At 43.5% G+C, this 23,512-nt stretch overlaps 1 protein-coding gene across 13 annotated transcripts in view; it reads left to right on the top strand.

Moving 5' to 3' along the window:
- Positions 1–23,512, top strand: part of IKZF4 (IKAROS family zinc finger 4) — an 84,327-nt gene that overhangs the window by 20,208 nt on the left and 40,607 nt on the right. For 9 of the 13 annotated variants that reach the window (XR_014544422.1, XM_083598768.1, XM_083598769.1 and 6 more), the window contains exons 2-4: positions 3,426–3,480; positions 17,621–17,725; positions 22,959–23,219. Coding sequence is in view for 12 of the 13 variants with exons in the window: in XM_083598768.1 (XP_083454894.1) it covers positions 3,426–3,480; positions 17,621–17,725; positions 22,959–23,219 (421 nt within the window). In the remaining variant the exon portion in view is untranslated. Of the gene's footprint in view, positions 1–1,668; positions 1,909–3,425; positions 3,481–12,115; positions 12,262–17,620; positions 17,726–22,958; positions 23,220–23,512 lie in introns of those variants that run through there. The other 4 variants (XM_083598765.1, XM_083598766.1, XM_083598767.1 and 1 more) reach the window with 3 other exon arrangements.

The raw sequence follows: 23,512 nt of genomic DNA, 5'->3' as shown, positions 1-23,512 counted from the left end.
TTTTGTCCATAACCTATTTGTGGAGGCAGCTTTGTTTCTTGATTGTGATAAAACAAAATTGTAGCACCAGCTTGTCCAGTGTTGCACAGCATGTGGAGAGGCATACAACTACATACACTTCATTAATTGATTGATGGAAGATCGAAGGTTGACTTCCACATTTATTTATTTATAATATATTAAAGGTAAAGGGACCCCTGACCACTAGGTCCAGTCGTGACCGACGCTGGGGTTGCGGTGCTCATCTCGCTTTATTGGCCGAGGGAGCCGGCGTACAGCTTCCGGGTCATGTGGCCAGCATGACTAAGCCGCTTCTGGCGAACCAGAACAGCGCACGGAAACACCGTTTACCTTCCCGCCGGAGCGGTACCTATTTATCTACTTGCCCTTTGACGTGCTTTCGAACTACTAGGTTGGCAGGAGCAGGGACTGAGCAATGGGAGCTCACCCCATTGCGGGGATTCGAACCGCCGACCTTCTGATCAGCAAGTCCTAGTCTCTGTGGTTTAACCCACAGCGCCACCCACGTCCCTAACCTGCTATATAGCGGCCACTTTAAAACTTCTTACGTGACTACTCCAACCATACTGAGAGTCAGCTTGTTGAGTGACTTCTTAAGCAAGGGTTACGGACAACCGGAAATGTGATTCGACAAGAGAAAGTACTTCTTTGGACCATGCATGCTTTCAACCATGGTATTTTGCTGCTATAAGATGTGATGATGGCTGCTAACTTTGATAACTTCAAACAGGAGTGAGACGAATTCACGAGGGATGAGACTCTAGTCATAATTGCTGTTTCCTTTGTCCTGAATGAGAGGCAACATGCCTCTGAAGACCAGCTTCTCTGAAACAAAAGCAGGAGAGGACCGTTCCACTTCTTTCCTGCTTTTGGGCTTCCCATAAGCACTCTGGGAAGTGGGCTGAGCCTTTGGTCGGATGCAGCCGAGCTCTTATCGTAAGTTTGGGTTGATACGTTTGGCTTAACACCCTGGTTGTGGACTCTCATTCGTGATGGGGAGTTTTTCAAGCATTCACCATGTCGTAAGCAGTGGCTTGATTCTGTCCTTAAAAAGGTAAAGGTACCCCTGCCCGTACGGGCCAGTCTTGACAGAGTCTAGGGTTGTGCGCTCATCTCACTCTATAGGCCGGGAGCCAGCGCTGTCCGCAGACACTTCCGGGTCACGTGGCCAGCGTGACAAGCTGCATTTGGCGAGCCAGCGCAGCACACGGAACGCCGTTTACCTTCCCGCTGGTAAGCGGTCCCTATTTATCTACTTGCACCCGGGGGTGCTTTCGAACTGCTAGGTTGGCAGGCGCTGGGACCGAATGACGGGAGCGCACCCCGCCACGGGGATTCGAACCACCGACCATGCGATTGGCAAGTCCTAGGCGCTGAGGTTTTACCCACAGCGCCACCCGCGTCCCTTGATTCTGTCCTTAGTCTGTACATTAATGGAGGTAGAGATTGACTGTGTGTCCTTACGCTTTCTAATAACGTTGGAGCTTTTTGCTTTCAAGCGTACTTCCCTTAATAACTTTACAGTATGCTGTTAATCCATTTGGTCCTGCACTTTTCACGCTTGCTTTTTAAAAAAAATATGCCTCTTCCCAGACCTGAGACCTTGGGTTACCATAAACACCTCCTTCCCCCCCCCCCACCTGCTTATCGGTTAGAAAGGCTTGCTTTGAAAAAGTCAAAGAACCATTGGCCTAAACCATTTGCTACTGATGGGGTGGGTGAGTTAAAAACTCCCCGTGGTAAGCGATATACTTTTTATACTTGGGAATTTACTTCCTGATATTAACCTAAACCTAGCTGCAGTTGAGTATCGTTCTCCTTTGCCTTTGTCTTCCGTATTTGGAAGCTATCCTAGGATCCATCAACGTCCTCGCTTCGCATTCAGATGTAAGTACATCACTTGACTTTTCCCCAGAGAACTTGCATTCTTCCTTCCTCTTTATACCAATTCTTTGTTTCCCCTGTGTTCTGCGAACTGCACCTAAATTAGATCCTTAAGCCAAAATATATCTCGGGAAATTGTTGCTCTTAATTGTTTTTTCCAAGTGAGTTCTCATTTATGAGCTTACTGGTAGTCAATTACAGTGTGAATTCAAAGTGGTAAAACTTGTGGTTGTTTGCACTTATTTTTATTTTTTTAAAAAAACATTAAGTGTAATGGGGGGAAGGCATTTGAATGTATAAAATGTTCATAATATGTTCATTATCTCTGTGGGGTGCTAAGTACCAAGATATATACTGTTATTCCAGTCTGATCTTTGAAAATGCCTGTTTCTTGACTGCTCAGTGATGCGATGTGTCGGTTTTCAGTCTCATTTCCAAAGAACGATTGCTTTTCATTGATAAAAGCTGCACTTCTGGATTTGGGGCTCAGAATTACCTGTGTGCTGTACCTTCTACGTACCAGCATCAATTTTAGTTCATACTGAACCCAGAAGAGCGGATGACAGCAGAGAGTCTGTTTTATTGAAAATGAATTGCATTGGACAGTTGTTACTGTACCTTGCCACTGAAGGATTCAAATTTAGCAGTGGCCTGTGGCCACTTGTGTTCTAGACCAATGAAGTTTGAATCTGGTCTTGCCTCATCAGATGTAAGACTGACAGCTGCTCCTTCCTTGCAACCTTTTGAAGCAGTGTTTAGCTTCTGTTTCGTGAACTAACACCGTTTGACAGCCTCCTCCTTTAAAGGGCAGCTGAATACAGACCCAATGACAGAAAACCCTACCGAAATTAACCACATGGGCCCCACTTTATGAGAGTTATTTGCTGGTGTGTGTGTGTATGTATATATATATACATATACGTATATATGCCCTGCCTTTTATTTCCAGTAAAATGGGTGCGTATGTGTCAAAAGTAGCTTTTCTCTTTCTTTGTTGCCAAGCCACAAATTGGAAGACTTGCACTCCCAGGTTATCATCTGATATCGTATTGGTTATATATATAATATTGATATAGATATAGGCTGGATTTAAAAAAAAAATTGGTAAAATGTTAGGAGACAAATTGGATTTTTTAAAAGCTCATTAAAATACTTCCATGGCAATGATCCACGATTATATTGGTATAGGAAACTGCCTTACTCAGAGTCAGACCGTTGATCAATCTAACTCAGTATTGACTAGCACTGATTGGTGGCTGCTTTCCAGGGCTTCAGAGAGGAGATTTCCCAGCCCTTCCTGAGAAGGCTGAAGATTTAACCTGGGATCTTTTGCATACATTTCAAATGCTCTGCCAGTGAATTATGGCCCTTTGCCATTGTGGCCTCAGTCCTGAAAAGTACTTTAGTTAAATTTTGTATTTTAGGATGTGCAACCAGGGGGTGGGTTGGGATCTCACCAAAAGGTTCCTGCTTTGGTTTATAGCTGCTGTTCTGATAGACCTTTGTCTCTTTTTCTTTAGAAGAGTGTTGTAAAGATGGATATAGAGGACTGCAATGGACGCTCTTACATATCCGGTATGTTCTCATTTTGCTTTTCACAGATCTCGATTTGTTTATTTTTGTTTTTAGGTGCCGTTTTGTCTTTAATACATAGTGCAAAAGACAGGATAGGATTTCTGCATTTTGGTCACAATAAACTTTTGGTTCGGCACTGGAATATTCAGCATGCCTCAGGTTTTGAGGAGCAACATGGTTCCCCCCCCCCCCAGCTTCCTGACATGACCTGCCTTCTTAGATAGATGCACCCTTGGGCAGCTACATCCAGCATTTTCGTCTTGCTTCAAGATCTCAGGGGTGGACACGGGAGAATAGCCTCCTCCCCACCTTTCAGTCTCTTACCAGTGATAGTTGCTCCATGGACTTGACTGGTGATGGAGTCATCACCTAAGGGAGTGTAACAGCCAGCCTCTGTTCTGATCAGCTGAACAGTGACCTGGCAATTCATGGCCTCTGCCCTCCTTACCCATATTCAGCTCAGAGCAGTGCTCCAAAGTGCAACTTGAGACAAGAAGCCATGCCCCGCCAGGTCATTGCACATTGATCTTGTGGCATGCAATCTTCTCCCTGGCTACAGTTGGCCTGGAGCAACCCTCCAAATTCAGCTCAACCTCAAATGGATGGCCATGTCTTACTAAGTTACTGTTCGGTGCCTGCGAAAAATGCTAGAGCTCTGTATCTGCCCACCTGCCAAATTCGACAGGTGTTTTAGCTGTTAAATATACCTGAGACTTGCAACATAGTTAAGACTCACACGCACAGCAATTAAATCAGTTTGAGGATATTTGATTCATCAAAAATTTAGAGCAAATCCTTACGTATCATACTGAAGGAAAAGCGAACTTTTGGCATCCCTTTAAATTCCATCTGTTTCTGCTTGTTTCAGTTAGCTTGACCATAGGCAGTATTTTTGTGTGATGACCGTTTCATTAAATATGAGTACAGAAAGAGTTTGGTGATTGATAGTAAAATTGTTTCACTTAATATGGTGGTTACCTTACAGCTGGGAAAGATAATTGGAAAAGTTTCTTCCAATTAATCCTTAAGCATAGTTGGATGCTTCTACCTTATTTAAAATATACCTTATTTAAAATATCTTGTCCCCGATCACATTCTCTTTCAGAAGATAAGTAGGGCTAAGTTATAGTCCCACTCCATTCTGCCTTGGTCATACAACACCTGGAGTACTGTGTACAGTTCTGGGCACCACAATTTAAGAAGGATATTGACAACCTGGAACATGTGCAGAGGAGGGCGACCAAGATGATCAAGGGTCTGGAAACCAAACCTTATGGGGAACGGTTGAGGGAATAGGTATGTGTAGCCTGATAAAGAGGAGACTGAGAGGAGATGTGATAAGCGTCTTCAAATATCTGAAGGACTGTCGCACGAAGAATGGAGCAAGCTTTTTCCCCGTATGCTCCAGAGGCTAGGACTTGATGGTTTTTGAGCAGAGGTTGGATGGCCAACTGTCATGTATGATCTAGTTGAGATTACTGCTTTAGAGGGGACTGGACTAGATGACTCTTGGGATCCCTTCTGACTCTACAGTTCTATGATTCTTTAAAGCTATAAAGGCAGTTGCTACTCAGGAGTGCCATATCTGAAGTGCATTAACTGAGAGTGTTCAAATTCTTATTAGCAATACTAAGTGCAAACTGTAGTAACTTAAATACATTTTTCAGAAAAGGGGAATTGTAGAATGACCAGGTTAGAACACTTGCCTAACAGCCTGATCTAGTGATGTTTCTTTTGATGGAAATCAAATCTCCAGTAAGTATGCATAGGATAGGGACGCGGGTGGCGCTGTGGGTTAAACCACAGAGCCTAGGACTTGCTGATCAGAAGGTCGGCGGTTCGAATCCCCGTGACGGGGTGAGCTCCCGTTGCTCTGTCCCTGCTCCTGCCAACCTAGCAGTTTGAAAGCACATCAAAGTGCAAGTAGATAAATAGGTACAGCTCCGGCGGGAAGGTAAACGGTGTTTCTGTGTGCTGCTCTGGTTTGCCAGAAGTGGCTTAGTCATGCTGGCCACATGACCCGGAAGCTGTACGCCGGCTCCCTCAGCCAATAAAGCGAGATGAGCGCCACAACCCCAGAGTCGGCCACGACTGGACCTAATGGTCAGGGGTCCCTTTACCTTTACCTTTATGCATAGGATAGGACAGCCTAATAGAGGAAGGTAGGGAAGGTAGAAAATATATTAGTTGGTTCTGTTTGTATAACACTCCTATAGGATTTAAATAATTTACTCAAGCATTTTTTTAAAAACCTCTGAGGGATTGTTTGTGGTAGACACTAAAATAAAACCAGACACTGGTTTTGAAGAAAAAGAGGTCAAAAGTGCATGATCTTATTTTGTTGGCTGTTTCTCTTTGGAAGAACAGAGCATAGAGTCCTCATTAAACAGGAAAAAACAGAGCCGTGAAGTCATTATGAATGAGGGAAAGATCATCAAAGCTACTTGCATACAAATACATTGGTGTAAATAAACATATTGACTGACTACAGTTCAGAGTGGGCCACTGGAATAATGAGTTGACTTCTTTGTATTGAAAGCCCCACTAAATTGAAGTGAAGGAGTATGTTTGCTGGGGATGTATACCCACCCAATAAATGCCATCCTCTAGCTCATAGCCAGGTACACCGGCTCATATTTTGTCCTGGACAAAGGTTGTTAGTGAAGCTGTAAGTAGCTCAATCAGAGTTACAAGGAGCAGACTGATCTGATGGTAGCCAGAATTGTGAAATGATAGCTAGAATATGCAACATGCAAAGGAACAAGACAATCTCATTAAGTAACTACAGGAGTTTGGCTCCCGAAACGGTTTGAAAACCAAGGTGCAGTTTCTAATTGGTTTCAGGAGCTTCCTGCACTCAACCGAAAGCTGTGTCGGATGTTCGGCTTCCGAAAAACGTTCGCAAACCAGAACACTCACTTCTGGGTTTGCGGCATTCGGGAGCCAAGCCATTTGAGTATCAAGATACCACTGTACAGTGGTACCTCGGGTTACATACACTTTAGGTTACATACACTTCAGGTTACACACTCTGCTAACCCAGAAATAGTGCTTCAGGTTAAGAACTTTGCTTCAGGATAAGAACAGAAATCGGGCTCTGGTGGTGCGGCGGCAGCAGGAGGCCCCATTAGCTAAAGTGGTGCTTCAGGTTAAGAACAGTTTCAGGTTAAGAACAGACCTCCAGAACGAATTAAGTACTTAACCCGAGGTACTACTGTACTTGTAACAGACACTGTTTGGATTTAACAGTCTTCAGGAGATATATGCAGTAGTGCCTTGAAGCTTAAAGATTGTATATTTCTTACATATCTTTTTAAAAAACAAAAAACCAGTCACTATCAGGTGACGTGCATGTTATGAGGATGAAGTAAGAACCTTTGTTCAACTATAAAAGTGTTGAGAGTGAGGGAAATCAATGACTTATATGCCACCAATCGCAGTAATCAGTAGGCTGTGTCTAACTGTGCAGAATCAAATGCATATTTTGTGTGGCTGGTTTGCAGAATGCTGCTTTGCCTTTCATTCTTTAATGCTGGTAAATCATCCAGACCAGTGAAGGCCAAATTTATAATACACCCCAGGAGGATGGAGTTTGTTAAAAGAGACCTAGTGGGGATCTGATTATGGGAACAGGATGTAAAGTACTAATTGTTTTGGAGAAATCCATATTTAGTCATCGTTTTTTAAAAAAACAACAACCCTAGAGGGCTGTGAGAACATCCTATGATAATAAAACTGAGAAATAAAGGTAACTCCATGGGCTTACGTGTGGTAGGTGTTTTCTTGCTGTGTATGAATTCATAAAGAGATATCGTATATGCAATATTAGATCCTAAGGATTGTCATTCAAGCCATGGCTGATATCCTCTGCAGCCACAGATGCTGACACAGGGTCAGCAAAGGATTACACTGGTCAACAACAAATTTGTTGTCTGCATTTTTTCAGCTGATTTAGGACGAATCTGATGCGCTGAATCCAAAAATCACATTGGTTTTGCTCAATCAGGTCAAGTTTTTGAGCTATGGCCACATGTCGTTTTTTACGTTTTTGTTCACATGTACGCTTGTGTGGAGCATTTTAGAAGAAGTTGGTGGGGGTAAAATGCCATGTCGAATAATTGTTTTGATTGGAAATGATTATTTTAATGACAAGAAGTATTCAGGTCTGATAGTTCTGGGTGATTATGTCGAAAAGGGATCAGTTTGAAGTCATAAAACCTCGAAATCTTCCATAAATTGGTGCGGCAAAGCATAAAGTTGGGGGATCAAAACTAAGTTAATGGGGCAGCCGCCCCACGAAGTATCCTGATCTTCAATCAGCACGTCGTCCTGCAGCTCATTGTGATGAAATTCCGGTGCCTATCTCCGGAGAACTTCCTGACATTAGTGACGAATATGCCTCCAGTGTTGAAGGACATGAAGAAGAAGAAGTGGTTCTTGAAGATGATGCTCCACATCCATTTTCCCAAAAGGAGTTGAATGATCTAGTTCGTGACCTCAGCTTGTCAAAGGACTCTGCCGAACTTTTGGCATCCAGATTGAAGGAAAAAAACCTCCTCTCTGACAGTGCTCGCATCAGCTTCTTCCGCAACAGGCATCAAGAGTACCTCCGTTTTTTCTCGGAAGAGAAGGACTTGGTGTACTGTGCAGATATTGCGCAGCTTCTGCTCAAGCTTGGAGTGCCACAGTACGAACCCAAAGATTGGAGACTGTTCATTGACAGCAGCAAGCGATCACTGAAATGTGTTCTGCTACACAACGGCAACCAGTTTGCCTCTATACCCCTGCCTCACTCGTGTACACTGAAGGAGAACTATGAAGCGGTGAAGTATGTGCTGGAGAAAATTGGTTATGATCAGCATAAATGGTTTATTTGTGTTGACCTGAAGATGGTGAACTTTTTGTTAGGACAACAGTTTGGCTTCACCAAATACCCATGTTTTCTGTGCATGTGGGATAGTAGGGACCGTGCTCAGCATTACACAAAGAAGGACTGGCCTGTGCGGGAGGAATTGGTGCCTTGCAAAGAAAGGAACGTCATCAACGCCCCTCTGGTGGACAGAGACAGAATACTCTTCCCACCGCTGCACATCAAGCACAGGTTAATCAAGCAGTTCACCAAGGCTCTGGACAAGGATGGTGACTGCTTCACTTACTTGTGCCAGGCTTTTCCAGGATTGACCATGGAGAAGTTGAAAGCTGGCATCTTTGATGGTCCTCAGATCCGTCAGCTCATCAGAGATCCAGAGTTTGGAAACTCAATGAATGAAGTGGAACTGGAAGCATGGAAGGCATTTGTTCTCGTAGTGAAGAACTTTCTTGGCAACAATAAGGCCAAAAACTACGCAGAACTTGTCAACAACATGCTGTCTGCTTTCAGAAACCTGGACTGCAACATGAGCGTCAAGATGCACTACCTATTTTCACATATGGACCGGTTTCCTGAGAACCTGGGTTCAATGAGTGACAAGCAGGGGGAGAGATTCCATCAGGACATGAAAGAGATGGAGACCAGGTATCAGGGTCGCTGGGATGCAGTCATGATGGCTGACTACTGTTGGACTCTGAAGAGAGACCTCCCTGCCGCTGAGCATTCCAGGAGTTCCAAGAAATGGAAGTTCAAACCCAGAAGTTTGAAAAATGGTGAAGCAACATGCAATTTACGTGTACTTACCTTTATCAATGCCCACCATTCAGTTTACAGTAAACCTGACCTGATGGAGAGAAACGGATGCCATTTCCTGATTCAGCAGTGCAAAAATACCCTAAATCAGTTGTAGAAATCTAGACAACATTCAAAAAGTAAAAAATTGTTGCCCAGTGTTATTACCAGTCTGGTTCCTTTCTTTGAAAGCCTTTTCCCCTACAATGTACAGTCCAGGAGCTACATAATCTGAAACATTTTCAGTCTTACCTGTTTTTCCCTTTTCTGCTGAGCTCTCGGTTATGCTTATGACATTAGTGTGACATGCAGATTGGGAACAGGCTGCTGACAAGGTGAGCAGAGCTAATCAAGGAAGCCGGTAGAGATGTTGATCAGTTTGCCTGTTGATGGGGATATATTCAAGAGATATTCAATATTCAAGTGGTCATTCCTCTTCAGATGCTTAACTGCCTCTTGTTGTGAGTGTGGTCCTAACCTTTATGGTGTGAGGACAGTTATATTTAGGGATTTTACTTAACAACAACCTTTCAGACTGATGCTGTAGAACATGGAAAAGACTTTTCACCATTAGTAGGTCCACAAGTACGCTTTCCAGCTTTCCAGTGGCAGGAGTAATCTTTTAATCTGGCAAGAGGTCTAGACTAGAGGCACTCTGAAAGAAGGAAGAGGTCTCACTGCTTTCAGAATGTTTATAAAGCTCAGCATGAATAAGGAAGGAGGCTCTGCCCCCCAATGGGGTGAGCAATAGCAAGGGTCGACAGCACCCACAAATTGTGGCTGACCAAGGCCAGCTGAAAGTTATGGGCTCCTGTTTTCAGTTCATTTAAAGCCAAGAGTATTCTCAGGTTTCTTCAGATAATGGGGAATGCTCCGCGTAAACCCATTGCCATCCATAAGTAAGCCCATGAGTCTACTCTGAGAATGACTTGCATTAACTCAGGGAATCTGCTGATCACCTGCTTAGACTTGTCGTCTCATCCTGTTCCCAAATGATGTTGGCTTTTTCTAGGACAACAAAGCTAGTTACATTTCCTAGTTTGTTACCCTTTTCCCCAGCTCCCCCCCCCACACACTTGAGCTAGAATTGCACAGTTGTGTACTCCTCCTGTTCTTGAATATTCCCATCATGGAAAATATTATTGTACGTGTGTTCCAAACGAGGAAAAGAGATGGAACTTCAAGTTAGGAATTGCAATTGTGCGTGCTCTCTTTTTTATTTGAAAAACTGTCAGAGTGCCCACGATTGCAGCTGAGAATTGACAGTTGCTCCTCCTCAACTAGTAGAAAGCGGACAATAGCCTTGATGTTTGGTTCACAGGGTTTCCATTAAAGCACACTTCTGCAGCAGGACAGAGAGATGGAAGCACAGCAGTCTGTCCTCATTGGCCTGGGATAAAATATGGCAACCATTATTGTTGGTGTAATCATATCAGGCAGAAGCAGGGAGGATGTATGTTGCAGTGTATCCCTAGCAGGTGAGAAACACATTGGACCGTGAAACCAGCACTGATGTGCGGTAAATACATAGTGTAGACAAGGCTAGAAAAATCCCAGAGTCTGACCATTGAAAAATTCAAAGCTGGAATTCAGTTTTTATTTTTTCGCTCTCTACAGTGCTGACTTGAAAACTTAGGTCCTGGTTCCAATGAGTTTGTTTGTTTGTTTGTAGTACTGAGCTCAGGATTTCCCTTTCTCAAGAAAAGGCCTGTGCTTGGTCTGAAATGATTAAATACGCAACTTCAAGTTGATTGATCAGTTAAATTGACTTTAACTATTTAAAAAGTGCCTCTGACTAATTGAGCAGCAGATCTTTAGCATTATTCTTGATTAAAAGCCATGGGTGGTAGGTGCCTTCTTGAAGGCATTTGCTTTTTCTCTCACTTGCGTGCAGGAGGCGATGAATGCCTGCTAGGACACATATGCATAATTTAAAATTTAGACATTTGCTTTTTCCCCCCCTTTAGAACTATTATTTTTATTATGGAAATTAACTCTGCAGAAGTCGGCTAAAGCTCCTGTAACATGCACTTCTTTCTCCTGATTTTTTTAAGTAGGCGTGATAGAAATACAACAGCTAAGTGCATAATTTTAATCAGAAGATAGCAGTAGCTTGCATTTATACTCCTAATCAAAAACAAAAAAACATGTTTCCATGAAGTGATTAAACTCTTAGCGGAAAAGACGGAATGGGGAAAAACTATGGGGTAGGGATTTCAAAAAGAATAACGAACTAGATTTGTGATGAGCCCAGTTACAACGGGAAAGCTTCCGTCAAGATTTTACTTTATCTCCTCAAGGTATTCGAAAGAGCAGGGAAACATTTTCTTTATTCCCCACTCCACACATTCAGTAGATTTTTTCTCTCTCTCCTTTGGCTCTTCAATTTACCCAAGTAACGTTTAAATGAAGTATGCTGTTTGCGCTGATCCCGTACCTAATGGTTTTGATCTAGCTATTTGGCCAAGAGAAAACTGGTTAGCCAAAGAAACATGGCTACTTTACTGTGAAAGAATGAGTCAATTGTGTACAATGTGCAGCACACCTTAATAGAAATATATATATATTCTGTTGAATGCAGTGGAGTGTTTCATTGTACTTATTCAGTTTCTCCTGCCACTTTCTGGAGTGTTAAAGGCTCTTTCGGTGGCAGCTCTTATCTTTCCAGAGCAACTGTGAAGCATTCATTCTGTTGCCAAAGTGATGGGGGTTAGGCAACAACTGCGATGTTTTTTCCACGGACTTCCTTGCTCTGTCTAGCCCGGGCAATGTGGGGTTGTTTTTTTTAAAAAACCCCATCACTAAAGGGATGTCCCCTTGTAAGCTGATGGCTCTGTTTTCAGAGGCAAGGCATATAAAGCGTTCAGAGGAGCAAGCCAGAATCTCAGCGAAAGGGGACACTGCAGCCGTATGGATTCCTGCTCTAACTGTGCTGCTTGACTGTAAAATGACGGCCGTTTCTCTCACTTCCAGGAATCTCTTCTTCCTGGAAGGTGAGTGGCTGAGTTCACCCTACTGCCGAGATGCAGCCACACACACACACAGTCTGTATTCCTGTGCTGTTTCCAAGGAGTTGGCTGTGATAACACTCCAGGGTATCTTCAGCAAGCTAGAATAATGTAAGTTAAATGGGGAGCGGGGTGGCCGTGTGAAATAACTCCATGCTCTTTTCTGTTTTCATTTACACTTGGCGCCATTTGGGGTGTGTCTGATGCCATGCAGAACAGTGCAGGAAGTGGCTCACTTTCGATGCAAGTAAATTGATCTCTAGAATTCCTTCATCGTCTGTGTCAGGGGGTGGGGTGGGGGATAGAGTCTGTTCGAAATCAGAAATGCAACTGCCGGCGATCGGTTAGGGATGAGCAACCAAAGGGAAAAGATAAATGTAGTATGTGTTATAAAAGCAGCGGACAAGGCTGTTAAAGACGCCCCCCTTTTTTCTTCCTCCACCCTCTGCTATTTAGTAAAAGCCTAGGGAAGGGGTCAGGGCCATAATTCTCTGTGTGCTCTGGCAAGGAGCAGAAGAAATCCTTGGTTCGAGTAATTGCTGCTTAAATGTGCTCCGCTGCGAACTGTTTGCTGCTGGTGCCTATTTTGCATAGTCGTATCACGGCTAACTTCTAATTAAACGATTCATATCCATCTTGAGGGGTGTGTGGCTGCTTCTAGGCACTTGCAGAGATAGGCTTACTATGACATAGACTCTCCTGTTTACCCACCTGAGGAATGACAGCCTTAAGGGAAAGGGTGAAATTCCTTTTTTCAGGACCCAGAAAGTCTTGGCCTTGGGGCCCACCTGGGAGAAGAAAGCAACAACTTTTCCTTAACGATAAAATGATCACAAGGCACCAGCCTTGCATGCTGTGCCTGTGTTAAATTTGACTTCACCTGGTCGGAACAGTTTGTTTCCTTTATCTTGGCAGATCCTGGAATGTGCTAAGCTATGTGGGCATGAGAACAGCAGCTAGCATTCAAACTCTGAAGAAAATCACCTGTCTCTGTACTAAAGCCTCTCTGATGAGAATGTCTCCAGACTTGCTTCCTGTCTTTTAGAACTTGCTTTTTTCCTAAGTAGATAAGAGTGCTTCCAAACTACAGGGGCACTAGACAGGAATTGGGGTGAGGGGACAGTGCCTTGCAGAAAAGACGTTTGGGGGGCTGGCATTGCTACAGTATTTTCATTGCAGTCATTATGCTGCCTGTACCATAGCTGTCAAGCGTCCCTTATTTGGCGGGATAGTCCCTTATCCCAGCACCATGTCCCGCTGCTGTCCCTTATTGATGATGTCCCTTTAATAAGCTACTGAAGGTAATGGGGCCCTTTCTATGTCCAGCTGTCCTTTGTCAACAACAAATTGTTGCTGTTTTTTGTGTTGAATATATGCTATATGGTAATTTATGGACCTAATAGGTCCATGCAAAAAAATATGTTGCATGCAACAAAGTATGTATTTTATCAAAGTAATTGTTGATCCCTTATTTTGGCTGCTGATCCCTTATTTTCGAGGCTGTTGGTCCCTTATTTTCAAATCTGTAAGTTGACAGCTATGGCCTGTACTGATCCTGCTTCTCTAAATGCAGTGCCAATGAACAACAAGGAAGTTGTTCTTATTTTCATCTGAATAAATAGAAAAGCAAAAGTACTCATGTTGACCCGTAAGAAAAAAAGCCGACATTAGGAGACAATACCTTTGTACTGAGCAAACTTTCAGGTTCCACAGAACCCTTCACCAGGCTAGAGGGAAGAGCTTGGCTGATGTTTAAGTAATGGCTTGAGTCTGTATTTTAAGTCAAAGGGTTGTATCCAGAGCTGTTAGTTCGCTCGTGCAAGTTTCCTTGTGAAAGCAGAGGTCTGTTTTCCAGTGTTGCATTTGTTGTTGTTGTTTAGTCGTTTAGTCGTGTCCGACTCTTCGTGACCCCATGGACCAGAGCACGCCAGGCACTCCTGTCTTCCACTGCCTCCCGCAGTTTGGTCAAACTCATGCTGGTTGCTTCGAGAACACTGTCCAACCATCTCGTTCTCTGTCGTCCCCTTCTCCTTGTGCCCTCCATCTTTTCCAATATCAGGGTCTTTTCCAGGGAGTCTTCTCTTCTCATGAAGTGGCCAAAGTATTGGAGCCTCAGCTTCAGGACCTGTCCTTCCAGTGAGCACTCAGGGCTGATTTCCTTAAGAATGGATAGGTCTGATCTTCTTGCAGTCCATGGGACTCTCAAGAGTCTCCTCCAGCACCATAATTCAAAAGCATAAATTCTTTGGCGATCAGCCTTCTTTATGGTCCAGCTCTCACTTCCATATATCACTACTGGGAGAACCATAGCTTTTACTATACGGACCTTTGTTGGCAAGGTGATGTCTCTGCTTTTTAAGATGCTGTCTAGGTTTGTGTTGCATATTAGGGGTAAACCCACGTAGCAGGTCCGCCGATGTAACGATTGCGCAAGAGCTTGCACTAGCACAGGTGTACAAATTGCACTTAAAAATACAAGCTGTTCGTTTTTTGGAACCTCTTGCGCAAGATAACTCACTAATGGAACAGGTTCATTGCTAAGTTTCTTTAACTTCACGCTACATTGGATACAACCCACGGTCTTAAGTTGCAGCGTGGAAGGGAGATAGAAGACATTCAATGGCCATCATTGCTACACAAGGCCCCAGTGGCATCAAGTGGCAAGGAGTGCCAATTTCCAGCTTTGCCTGCTGCTGTTGTTCAGCCTGGCTACACTTCTGCATACTCTAGTAACCTCCTGTCTTGACAGCTGTGACGCTTCTTTCCCATGCACAGGGATTTTCTCGTATGGAGGAGCTTGGACTCCTGTGAGCCCCCACCTGCATTCTGAAATAGTAGAACTGAGACAGATTTTGTCACATCGGTGAGATTTAAGCCCAAGACATTCCTTCCAGTCTCTTCAAAAACCTTCAGCGAGAAACAGTGATAAATGCAGTTTACCAAGCTACCGTCAATTAGCATTCCATGGTTTCTGCTCTGCTTCCCTGCAGCTTTCTACAATGGACTGGTTAAGTTGTAATTATCCTGGATTGCTAAACTGCAGTTTAGCACAGGGGTGGTGAACTGAACGTGGCTGGCAAGCTAAATCCTTCCCGCATACACACCTGTGGGCCAACTTTGACAGGTGGGCAGCTCTGCCTACCTGTCAACCTCCTGGCATCATTATGACCTCCTGGGACAGCTTCAAAAGGGCTTGCTTTAATTAGCTACAAATAGACAATATGGGACTCCACCAGATCAGCAAGCCCTGCTTGGAAAAGAACAGTCCAGAGTTCCCTTGAAGCCCCCAGTGGTTTCGAGATTATTCCTTTGGAACCATTCCCTTCTCTCCCCCACATAAGTTATCAAGTATGGAGGAAGGTTGATGTGGTTTGGAGAAAATGGCTTTGTGGGCTAAATTGGGACCTACACTGGGCATAATGACACACCGACAGGCTGGAGATTCCTTAGCAAGTCAGCGACAAACATTGGGTCTCCCATTTTATGTTAGCTTTGGCGTAGTTAGTTATCCTGGTTTATTTAGTTTAAATGAATAAAATTTATTTAAGAGGGTTCCCCCCAATGCATGCAAAAGGAGGTAGGCTGCAATCCTATAGCAAGCCAGGAATGTTGTATCCAAAAGGAGCAACATCGTCCCTTGCCTTCATTTGGCTTCATTATAAAACATAAAGATGATCATGCCCCATCTTAAACTGAGTCTTTAGATTAAGTACACTTAACTCCTTTAAATTGGTGGAGCTGCAGGCAGATACACCAATGCAAATATTTAATATGGGTGTGTAAAGTGCACTGATGTATCTTGTTGAGTGATTCTGTCCCTCCATAGTCATGTTAAGTCACTAAACAAGTAGGTTTTTTTATCGATAGGTTGTGTTTTCAGTATACAGTGTACAATGATTTTTTTTAAAAAATGGGATAATGTGTGGAATATAACATGGCACTAAGGAGATGGTTGTGTCAGTTCAAGCAATTGACCCACTGAAATTAATAAACATGACTAAGTTAAGCCCATTAATTGCAGTGGGTCTACTCTGAGTAAAACTTAGTTGAATTCCTCTCTTAAGTAAGATTGGGTTGAATCCAATGAAGTTCTTCTCAGAGAAGACTTGTTGAAATGAATATACCAAACTTAGCCATGTCCATAAATTCCATTGGTCCTACTCTGATGGTGTTTCCTGCTCTGATGGTGTTTCCTGCTTGGCAGGGGGTTGGACTCGATGGCCCTTGTGGTCTTTTCCAACTCTATGATTCTATTCTATGATTCTATGATTCTACTTAGAGCATGACTGTTGTTGAATACAACCCACACCCTTTCCAAAACAATAAATGAGGTGGGCTTAGGGAGGATGGGTTCTTATTAATGGAAGAAATGGAAACTGCACACTAAAAAACAACAAGAGTACACATTTGGATAATTTAGTTGGGCTAGCTTCTCTAAAAGGGCAAGCTGTCAGACTCTAAAAAAAAGTAAAATGCAAGATTCTGCGAACTCCCTAGTGTTGCATGACTTCCACGTACACTGTAGCTAATAAACTGTTAATAAGATCTTTATATGCAACTGATTCATGTTCTTCCCCATAAATAGATAAAGAGAACGAACTAAGCAAGTGCTTTTGGTGCATGCCTTCTTCCTCTTGGAGGCAACAGCAAACAACACAGGAATCCATACATGAAGAATGTATTTGAAATCAGTTCACTGTAGTATTGTTATCTTGAGCCTGGATTCCATAATCATTCATATATATATATATCAGCTATTCCATGAGACTTCATGTTGAAACTCTTCTGTATGACACATTTCTGTATTCATATTGCGTATTATTTGCACAACAACAAAGCTACGTATACCCTTGCTTTTATTTGAGGTGATTCAAATTTTAAATGGGGATCCCTTTATCCTATAATTGCCATGTAATGAGATATTTGCACTTCTTTGATGATTCCCAAGTGCTGCTGCATATATTGGTTACAAGCATTCGGGTAGCTTAGAGGCTGCAGGCTTATTTTGACAATGCATGTTATACATGTTACACCAGTATCATCATTCTGAAAACATTTATGAATTTAGTCTTATAAATACAAGAAGGCTGCTTTATGTATGTAATAGAACTGGTTCTATCAGTATCTGACATCTCTCTTCTGAAATGCTGGTCGGATGTTCATTGTATCTGGGTCTACACTGGTAATCATCTGATCATCATAAACTATACGGTGCAAGAACAGGGCACTTATTATATACATGGTTGGGATTTGTTGGGATTCCTCCTGCTAGGTTTTCATTCAGTCAGAGCACCAATGGAATTTTTTTCATTCAGATTTTGTAGGCTGCAAAATCTAGACTTTACTCAAACTCATCAGGAGAGTTTCCTTTCCTCTGTGCCCATCTTCAGTCCTAAGCACAGGAAAAATATTTCTTGATTTCTTGAAACGAGGCTTACCTGTGCTCTCTGCTTCTTTTTGTTCCCCAAAGGTAGTGGAGATTCCTCTTTGGAAAAGGAGTTCACCTCCACGATTGTGGGCCCTACTGTGAGCACACCAAACAGCCAACATTCCTCCCCAAGCCGCTCCCTTAGTGGTAAGTATGTCATTTTCTGATTCCTGTAGTTTATGTCCAAAAGGTGTTGGGCCCAAGCTGTGATCAAGGCAGAGACCACCTTTGAAATCCTCCAAAAAGGTCTGCACAAAGATAATCACATCAGCGAAGAATTTACCTTTTGGATGAGGCCCTGGAAAAGAGGCAGCTTTTATACAGCAGCCTTGGATTATCTGAACTTTCTGCCTAGTATTCTCTCCTGCTCAGATTTTTAGTCTGAGAGATTTAAAAGTCACTGTTTGGTTCCTGACACATTTATCGACAAAGAAGGCATTTCCTCTCATAGTGAGTGAATGACTGGATATTGTGGTTGCTGGGAAAGCACCAGTGGTGCTAGATCATGTGAGCAAAGAGTTGGAGAGGCGGGAGAGGACTCTATATTCAGATGGTGTTGGAAAAAGATTTGTTTGCATTGATGCATTCTAATTTGGCATATTCTGCAACCACCAGCATTTCCTGCTGAAATTATCAACTGGGCTTTCCTTTTTTTCTTTTTTGAGAATTTTGCTGAAAAGTATGACCACCATGTTGCAGAGTTAATGTATGGGAAAGATTAGCGTTCTCAGACTTGACTTCTGACTATTGTCTCTCACCTGATAATACCACTTTGTGTTAGACAGCTATATGGTAAAGGTAGAAGGACCCCTGACCATTAGGTCCAGTTGTGACCGACTCCGGGGTTGCGGCGCTCATCTCGCTTTATTGGCCAAGGGCTTCTGGGTCATGTGGCCAGCATGACTAAGCCGCTTCTGGCGAACCAGAGCAGTGCATGGAAATGCCGTTTACCTTCCCGCCGGAGCGGTACCTCTTTATCTACTTGCACTTTGACGTGCTTTCAAACTGCTAGGTTGGCAGGAGCAGGGACCAAGCAATGGGAGCTCACCCCGTCGTGGGGATTCGAACCGCTGACCTTCTGATCAGCAAGTCCTAGGCTCTGTGGTTTAGACCACAGCGCCACTCGCGTCCCGTTAGATAGCTATAACATCCTCTTAATTCTTTATCTGAAATCATGGGTGGTTTATATTACAGTCCAGTTGGTTTATAAAACCGATTACAGTTGGCTTATAAAAACCAACAATTAAATCCAGTTTTAGTCATTTAGAAAGGAACGTTCAAATGTCCATGTTAACACGTCTGCTGCGTTAAAATTTAGTTGATCCCCTGGAAAAGCATCATCACACTTGTTCAGCGTAACAGGAGGAGAACCCAGCGTATGGTTTGAACAAATAGGAAATGAGTATCTTCCCCTTTAAAAGGGAGACGCTGCCTGATACCGTTGCTTCTGATCTGTCTTGATTTCACAGCTGGTTCAGCCAGCAAGCTCATGCCCCAGTGGAGCAGAAATATTACATAACCTGTTTTGCCAACCCAACCAGACTCTGCCTTCCTTCTGTAAGGAAAGTTGCAGAACAAAAGCCAGCCCTCCGTTTGCTGTGGGGGAGAGAGAAAAAGAAACACTCATCCCCAGGGGAGCGAAAAAACATCAAAGTTCAACCAGCATCAATATACCCAAGCAGCTCCTGCCACAGCGAGCAGGTTTTCACTTCATATTTGCGCACAGAGGTGTCGGCTTGCAGCTGGATCTCCAAGATGTATAAACAGGAGTGTAAGCCTAACCTAAGTAAGCTGGCTTCTGTTAATGTAATTAATGCCGAGATATTCTAGGAGCACAGGTAAATTCTCTGCACTAGCCTCCTGCCATGGCTGCCAGCCATAGCTGTGTGTGCAAGGCCTTCGAGTTGCTACCTTCAGTTTGTATAGCATGAATAGGTAGCAACTAGATAAGGGAGGAAAAAGCAGAGATGCGGGCAATGACCTACATTCTTAACTATTCCAACGCTCTGTGGAATGCCACAAATCAAACACTCTTTAAGAATGAACATGGTAACTGCCGTCTTAATTCTAGGTGCCATTTCTTCTTTTTTTTTTAACATTTTTTAATTAGTTTTCCAATATACAGTCATACCTCGGGTTGAATGTGCTTCAGGCTGAGCGCTTTCGGGTTGCGCTCTGCGGCAACCCAGAAGTAATGGAGCATGTTACTTCCGGGTTTCGCCGCATGCGCAGACGCTCGAAATGACATCACGCACATGCGCGGAAGCGGCAAAATGCGACCCGCGCACGTGCAGACACATCTTACGTTCTATTCAGGATGCGAACGGGGCTCCGGAACAGATCCTGTTTGCATCCTGAGGTATCACTGTACTTCCAATAATAGCCAAATTATAACAATAACAATTAATTCCCAAATTATTCAATTCTCAAAGTGCCAGTCAACTTCCAATTAATACATTTTCGTTAAAATCGGCTCCCCCCATGATGGTTTGGGTGCATTTCCGATCTTACATCACTGTGTTCCATAATCGTAATTAATGTCAGTTATAATAATAATAATTCCTTAGTCAACAGCTGTATAATTAACGATTTCCATTCATGATGTTACAATATATAAACTTAGAAAGCTTCAGGTGAGGGGGATGGAGCCCAGTGGAAGTCATCTGGAGACAGGCTTAAAAAGCCTCAGTCTGCTTCCAGCCTTTGCTGGAGCAAATTTCAAATGGTACTTTCCCAGAACATGACAAAATGGTACTTGCAACTAAATGTTGTAGTGCATCCTTCTGACAAATGTGCTTGTGTTCAAGGCCCTCCCCCAGTCAACCATTCTGCCAAGCAGGGCATTCCATTCTCTCTCCCCCCGCCCATTTTATATTAGGATAACAATCACTAATATTATTTAAAGAATGGTAATTGTGTGTGCCTTATTAAAGAGTTACTTAGGAAAAAAAAATAAAGCTTCAGGTGAGGAAACTCAAACTATTATCTTTTTTCTGCCCTGCGTGTGAAAAAAATCTAGGTGACATTTCATGGAGAGTCTGAAGGGATTATATCAGCTGTCTAGCCTTCCCCAACGTGGCGCCCTCCGTATGTTTTGGACTTCAGCTTCCATCATGCTGTGGGGATATGCCGATTAGGATTGATGCGGGTTGGAGTCCAAAACATCTGAAGGGCGTCAGGTTGGGAAAGGCTGGTTCATATTGTTTCCTTATCCCAAAACACATGAGCATAGCTAAAAGTGCCATCCTTTGTGGGAGGCAAACCAAATATGATTGGAGCACCTTTGTTCACGTGCCTGCTGTGTTTATATACGAAGCAGGTGGTGCTGGGCTTTTTAATTTTAAGAAAAGAAGGATACACAGGTGAGAGAACTGAACCTTCTCCCTCCCTTTATCTGCCTATGCTTTGCTGTTATGGGCATTTTGCTCCCAGCCTAGTCTCAAGCTGGATTGGGAGAAAATTACCTGAAGCAAAAAACAGAACAAGGGAGGGGTAAGGGTTCAGCTTCCCTTTTCATTTTTAGGCTCTCCACCTTCCGCTGTATTAATAGGTGGTCCTGATGCATGTGTAGCAAGCGTGTGCAAGTTATGGTGGACAACACTGCACTACATGGACCAATGGACTGAACTGGTATAAGGCAGCTTCCGCCTGTTTTCCCATTGCAGCGGAATGCTGCTTGGAAGAGAACGCAGTGGGACTTAGGAGTTGGGAGGAGATTCGCATACGAGAGTCCTTCTTTTCAGTACACTCCTTGGAATGATGTAACCTGGCCATGGACCAAAGGTTCAGGAGTGTTTATTCAGCAAGGCCTCGCAAACAGCATTCCTTCTGCGGCGGAGGCTGCTCCATGTGTCCATCGGTCGAAACAGGAAGTCCTCGTTTTTTCAAGCTTTACATTCCATTAGCTGCTTCAGGGGGAAGCCCTGCGCTAGATGCTCCCTGCTTTCCAAGTTGCGAGCTTGCCCTGTCTCTGGCTTGGAAAGGGCCAGATTTTAAATATTTGATTGCCCATTTTTGCACCTTGAAATCGGACGAGTGTCCATTGTTACACCAGCTGATGTGGTTAATAATAATAATTTATTATTTATACCTTGCCCATCTGGCTGGGTTTCCCCAGCCACTGGTTGGATTTACAGGCCAGCTGTGTGTTCCCCTAGCAAAGAGCTCTTCTTGCTAATGTCATAGCTTTCTTGCGCATTCTTAACTGAACCTTTTAGAAACCAGACCCTGGGTTTAGGACTCTTGACCTACTGTCTATAGAAAAGCTGCCACAACATTCTTGCAGGGTGCTGGCAGAAAAATCCCTGAGTCTTAGAAGGCTGCTCTTCGGACTGTTTTCTTGCCTGTATTTTCAGAGTGGAACATCCTTTCTACCTGGCCGGGGATCTAGTGGAGGAGGAGAGGCCTGCTCCCCTCCACCATGTGATGAGCGCTACATTATTTGGAGCACTGGGGATTGTATTTGATTTTTACACCTTTTGATACTCTAGAACAGCCATCCCCAAAGTCAGCCCTCTGGATGTTTTGGGACTACAACTCCCATCATCCCTAGCTAACAGGACCAGTGGTCAGGGATGATGGGAATTGTAGTCCCAAAACATCTGGAGGGGATGCCTGCTCTAGAACATAAGAAGAACCCTACTGTTGCCCTACACCAACTGGTAGTTTAAAAAGTAATCATAGTAGTTCACTTAGCTGATGTGTTTAATGCTCATTTATAGCCCCGGCCTCCATGAATTTGTCTAATCCCTTTTTAAAGTTCCTTCTAAACTAGTGGCTTATTTATATTATTTATTACATTTATATGTCACATTTCTCTTTCAAGAAGCTCAGGGTGGTGCACATGGTTCTCCTCTTCCCCATTTCATCCTGACAACAGCTCTGTGAGGTGGATTAGGGTAAGAGATAGTGACTGGTCCAAGGTCACCCAGTGAGCTTCATGGCCGAGTGGGAATTCGAACCCTGCTCTCCCAGGTCCTAGTTCCACACTCTAACCGTTACACCACACTGGCTCTCTTGTAACACTGAATCCCATAAGTTGATGATGCACTTTCTGAATAAATACTCCATTGGTTTGTGCTGAATTTGCTCCCGATCAGTGTCAAGGGGTGATCTAAAATAGTGGGAAAGAAGGATAAATCTTTTCCCCCCCACACACACATCATACATAATTTTAGAAATTTCTATCATGCTCCCCAAGCACCTGGCCTTAGATGCTAGTAGGATCTATTAATAATTATTGATGGTTATTTTTTAGAAGTCTCTTTTCACACTCCTGGACCATAACAACTTTTTTTTTAAAAAGTTAACTGTTTACAAATACTTGTCACAAACCTGTACGTGTTTTTTTTTTTTTTTTTTACATCTTTTCCCTCCATAGCAAATTCTATCAAGGTGGAAATGTACAGTGATGAAGAATCAAGCCGGCTGCTGTCGCATGACGACCGGCTCATTGAAAAAGAGGACAGCGTGATTGTGGAGGATTCTCTCTCTGAGCCACTCGGCTACTGTGACGGGACAGGGCAGGAGCCACATTCCCCTGGCGGCATCCGGCTACCCAATGGCAAGCTGAAATGTGATATCTGTGGGATGGTGTGCATTGGCCCGAACGTACTGATGGTGCACAAGCGCAGCCACACCGGTGAGCAGGCATGGCTGCTGGTAACCGTAAGGGCTGATGCATGAGCTTTGCACTTGTATAGTGCTTTAAGTCTCAATGGTCTAAAAGTTTTATGTGTCACGCTCAGGCTCTTTAGCCTAATAAGGCTCTGGACTGCTTTATAGCTCTTTCCTTACAAGACTGGGTGTTAGATCAATCCAGGTGCATTCAGAGTACTTCACACATCCACATGTCATGCTAAACCATGGTTTTCTGCAAGATGCATGAGCTGGAAGCACTCATGCTTGCTCCTGAACAGCTCCATGGAGGACTTA

This window comes from Podarcis filfolensis (assembly GCF_964270895.1).
Source record: "Podarcis filfolensis genome assembly, chromosome: 2".
In the NCBI taxonomy this organism is placed as follows: domain Eukaryota; kingdom Metazoa; phylum Chordata; class Lepidosauria; order Squamata; family Lacertidae; genus Podarcis; species Podarcis filfolensis.
The sequence above is the reverse complement of the archived record's forward strand: the minus strand, read 5'-3'. Positions and strand labels throughout refer to the sequence as shown.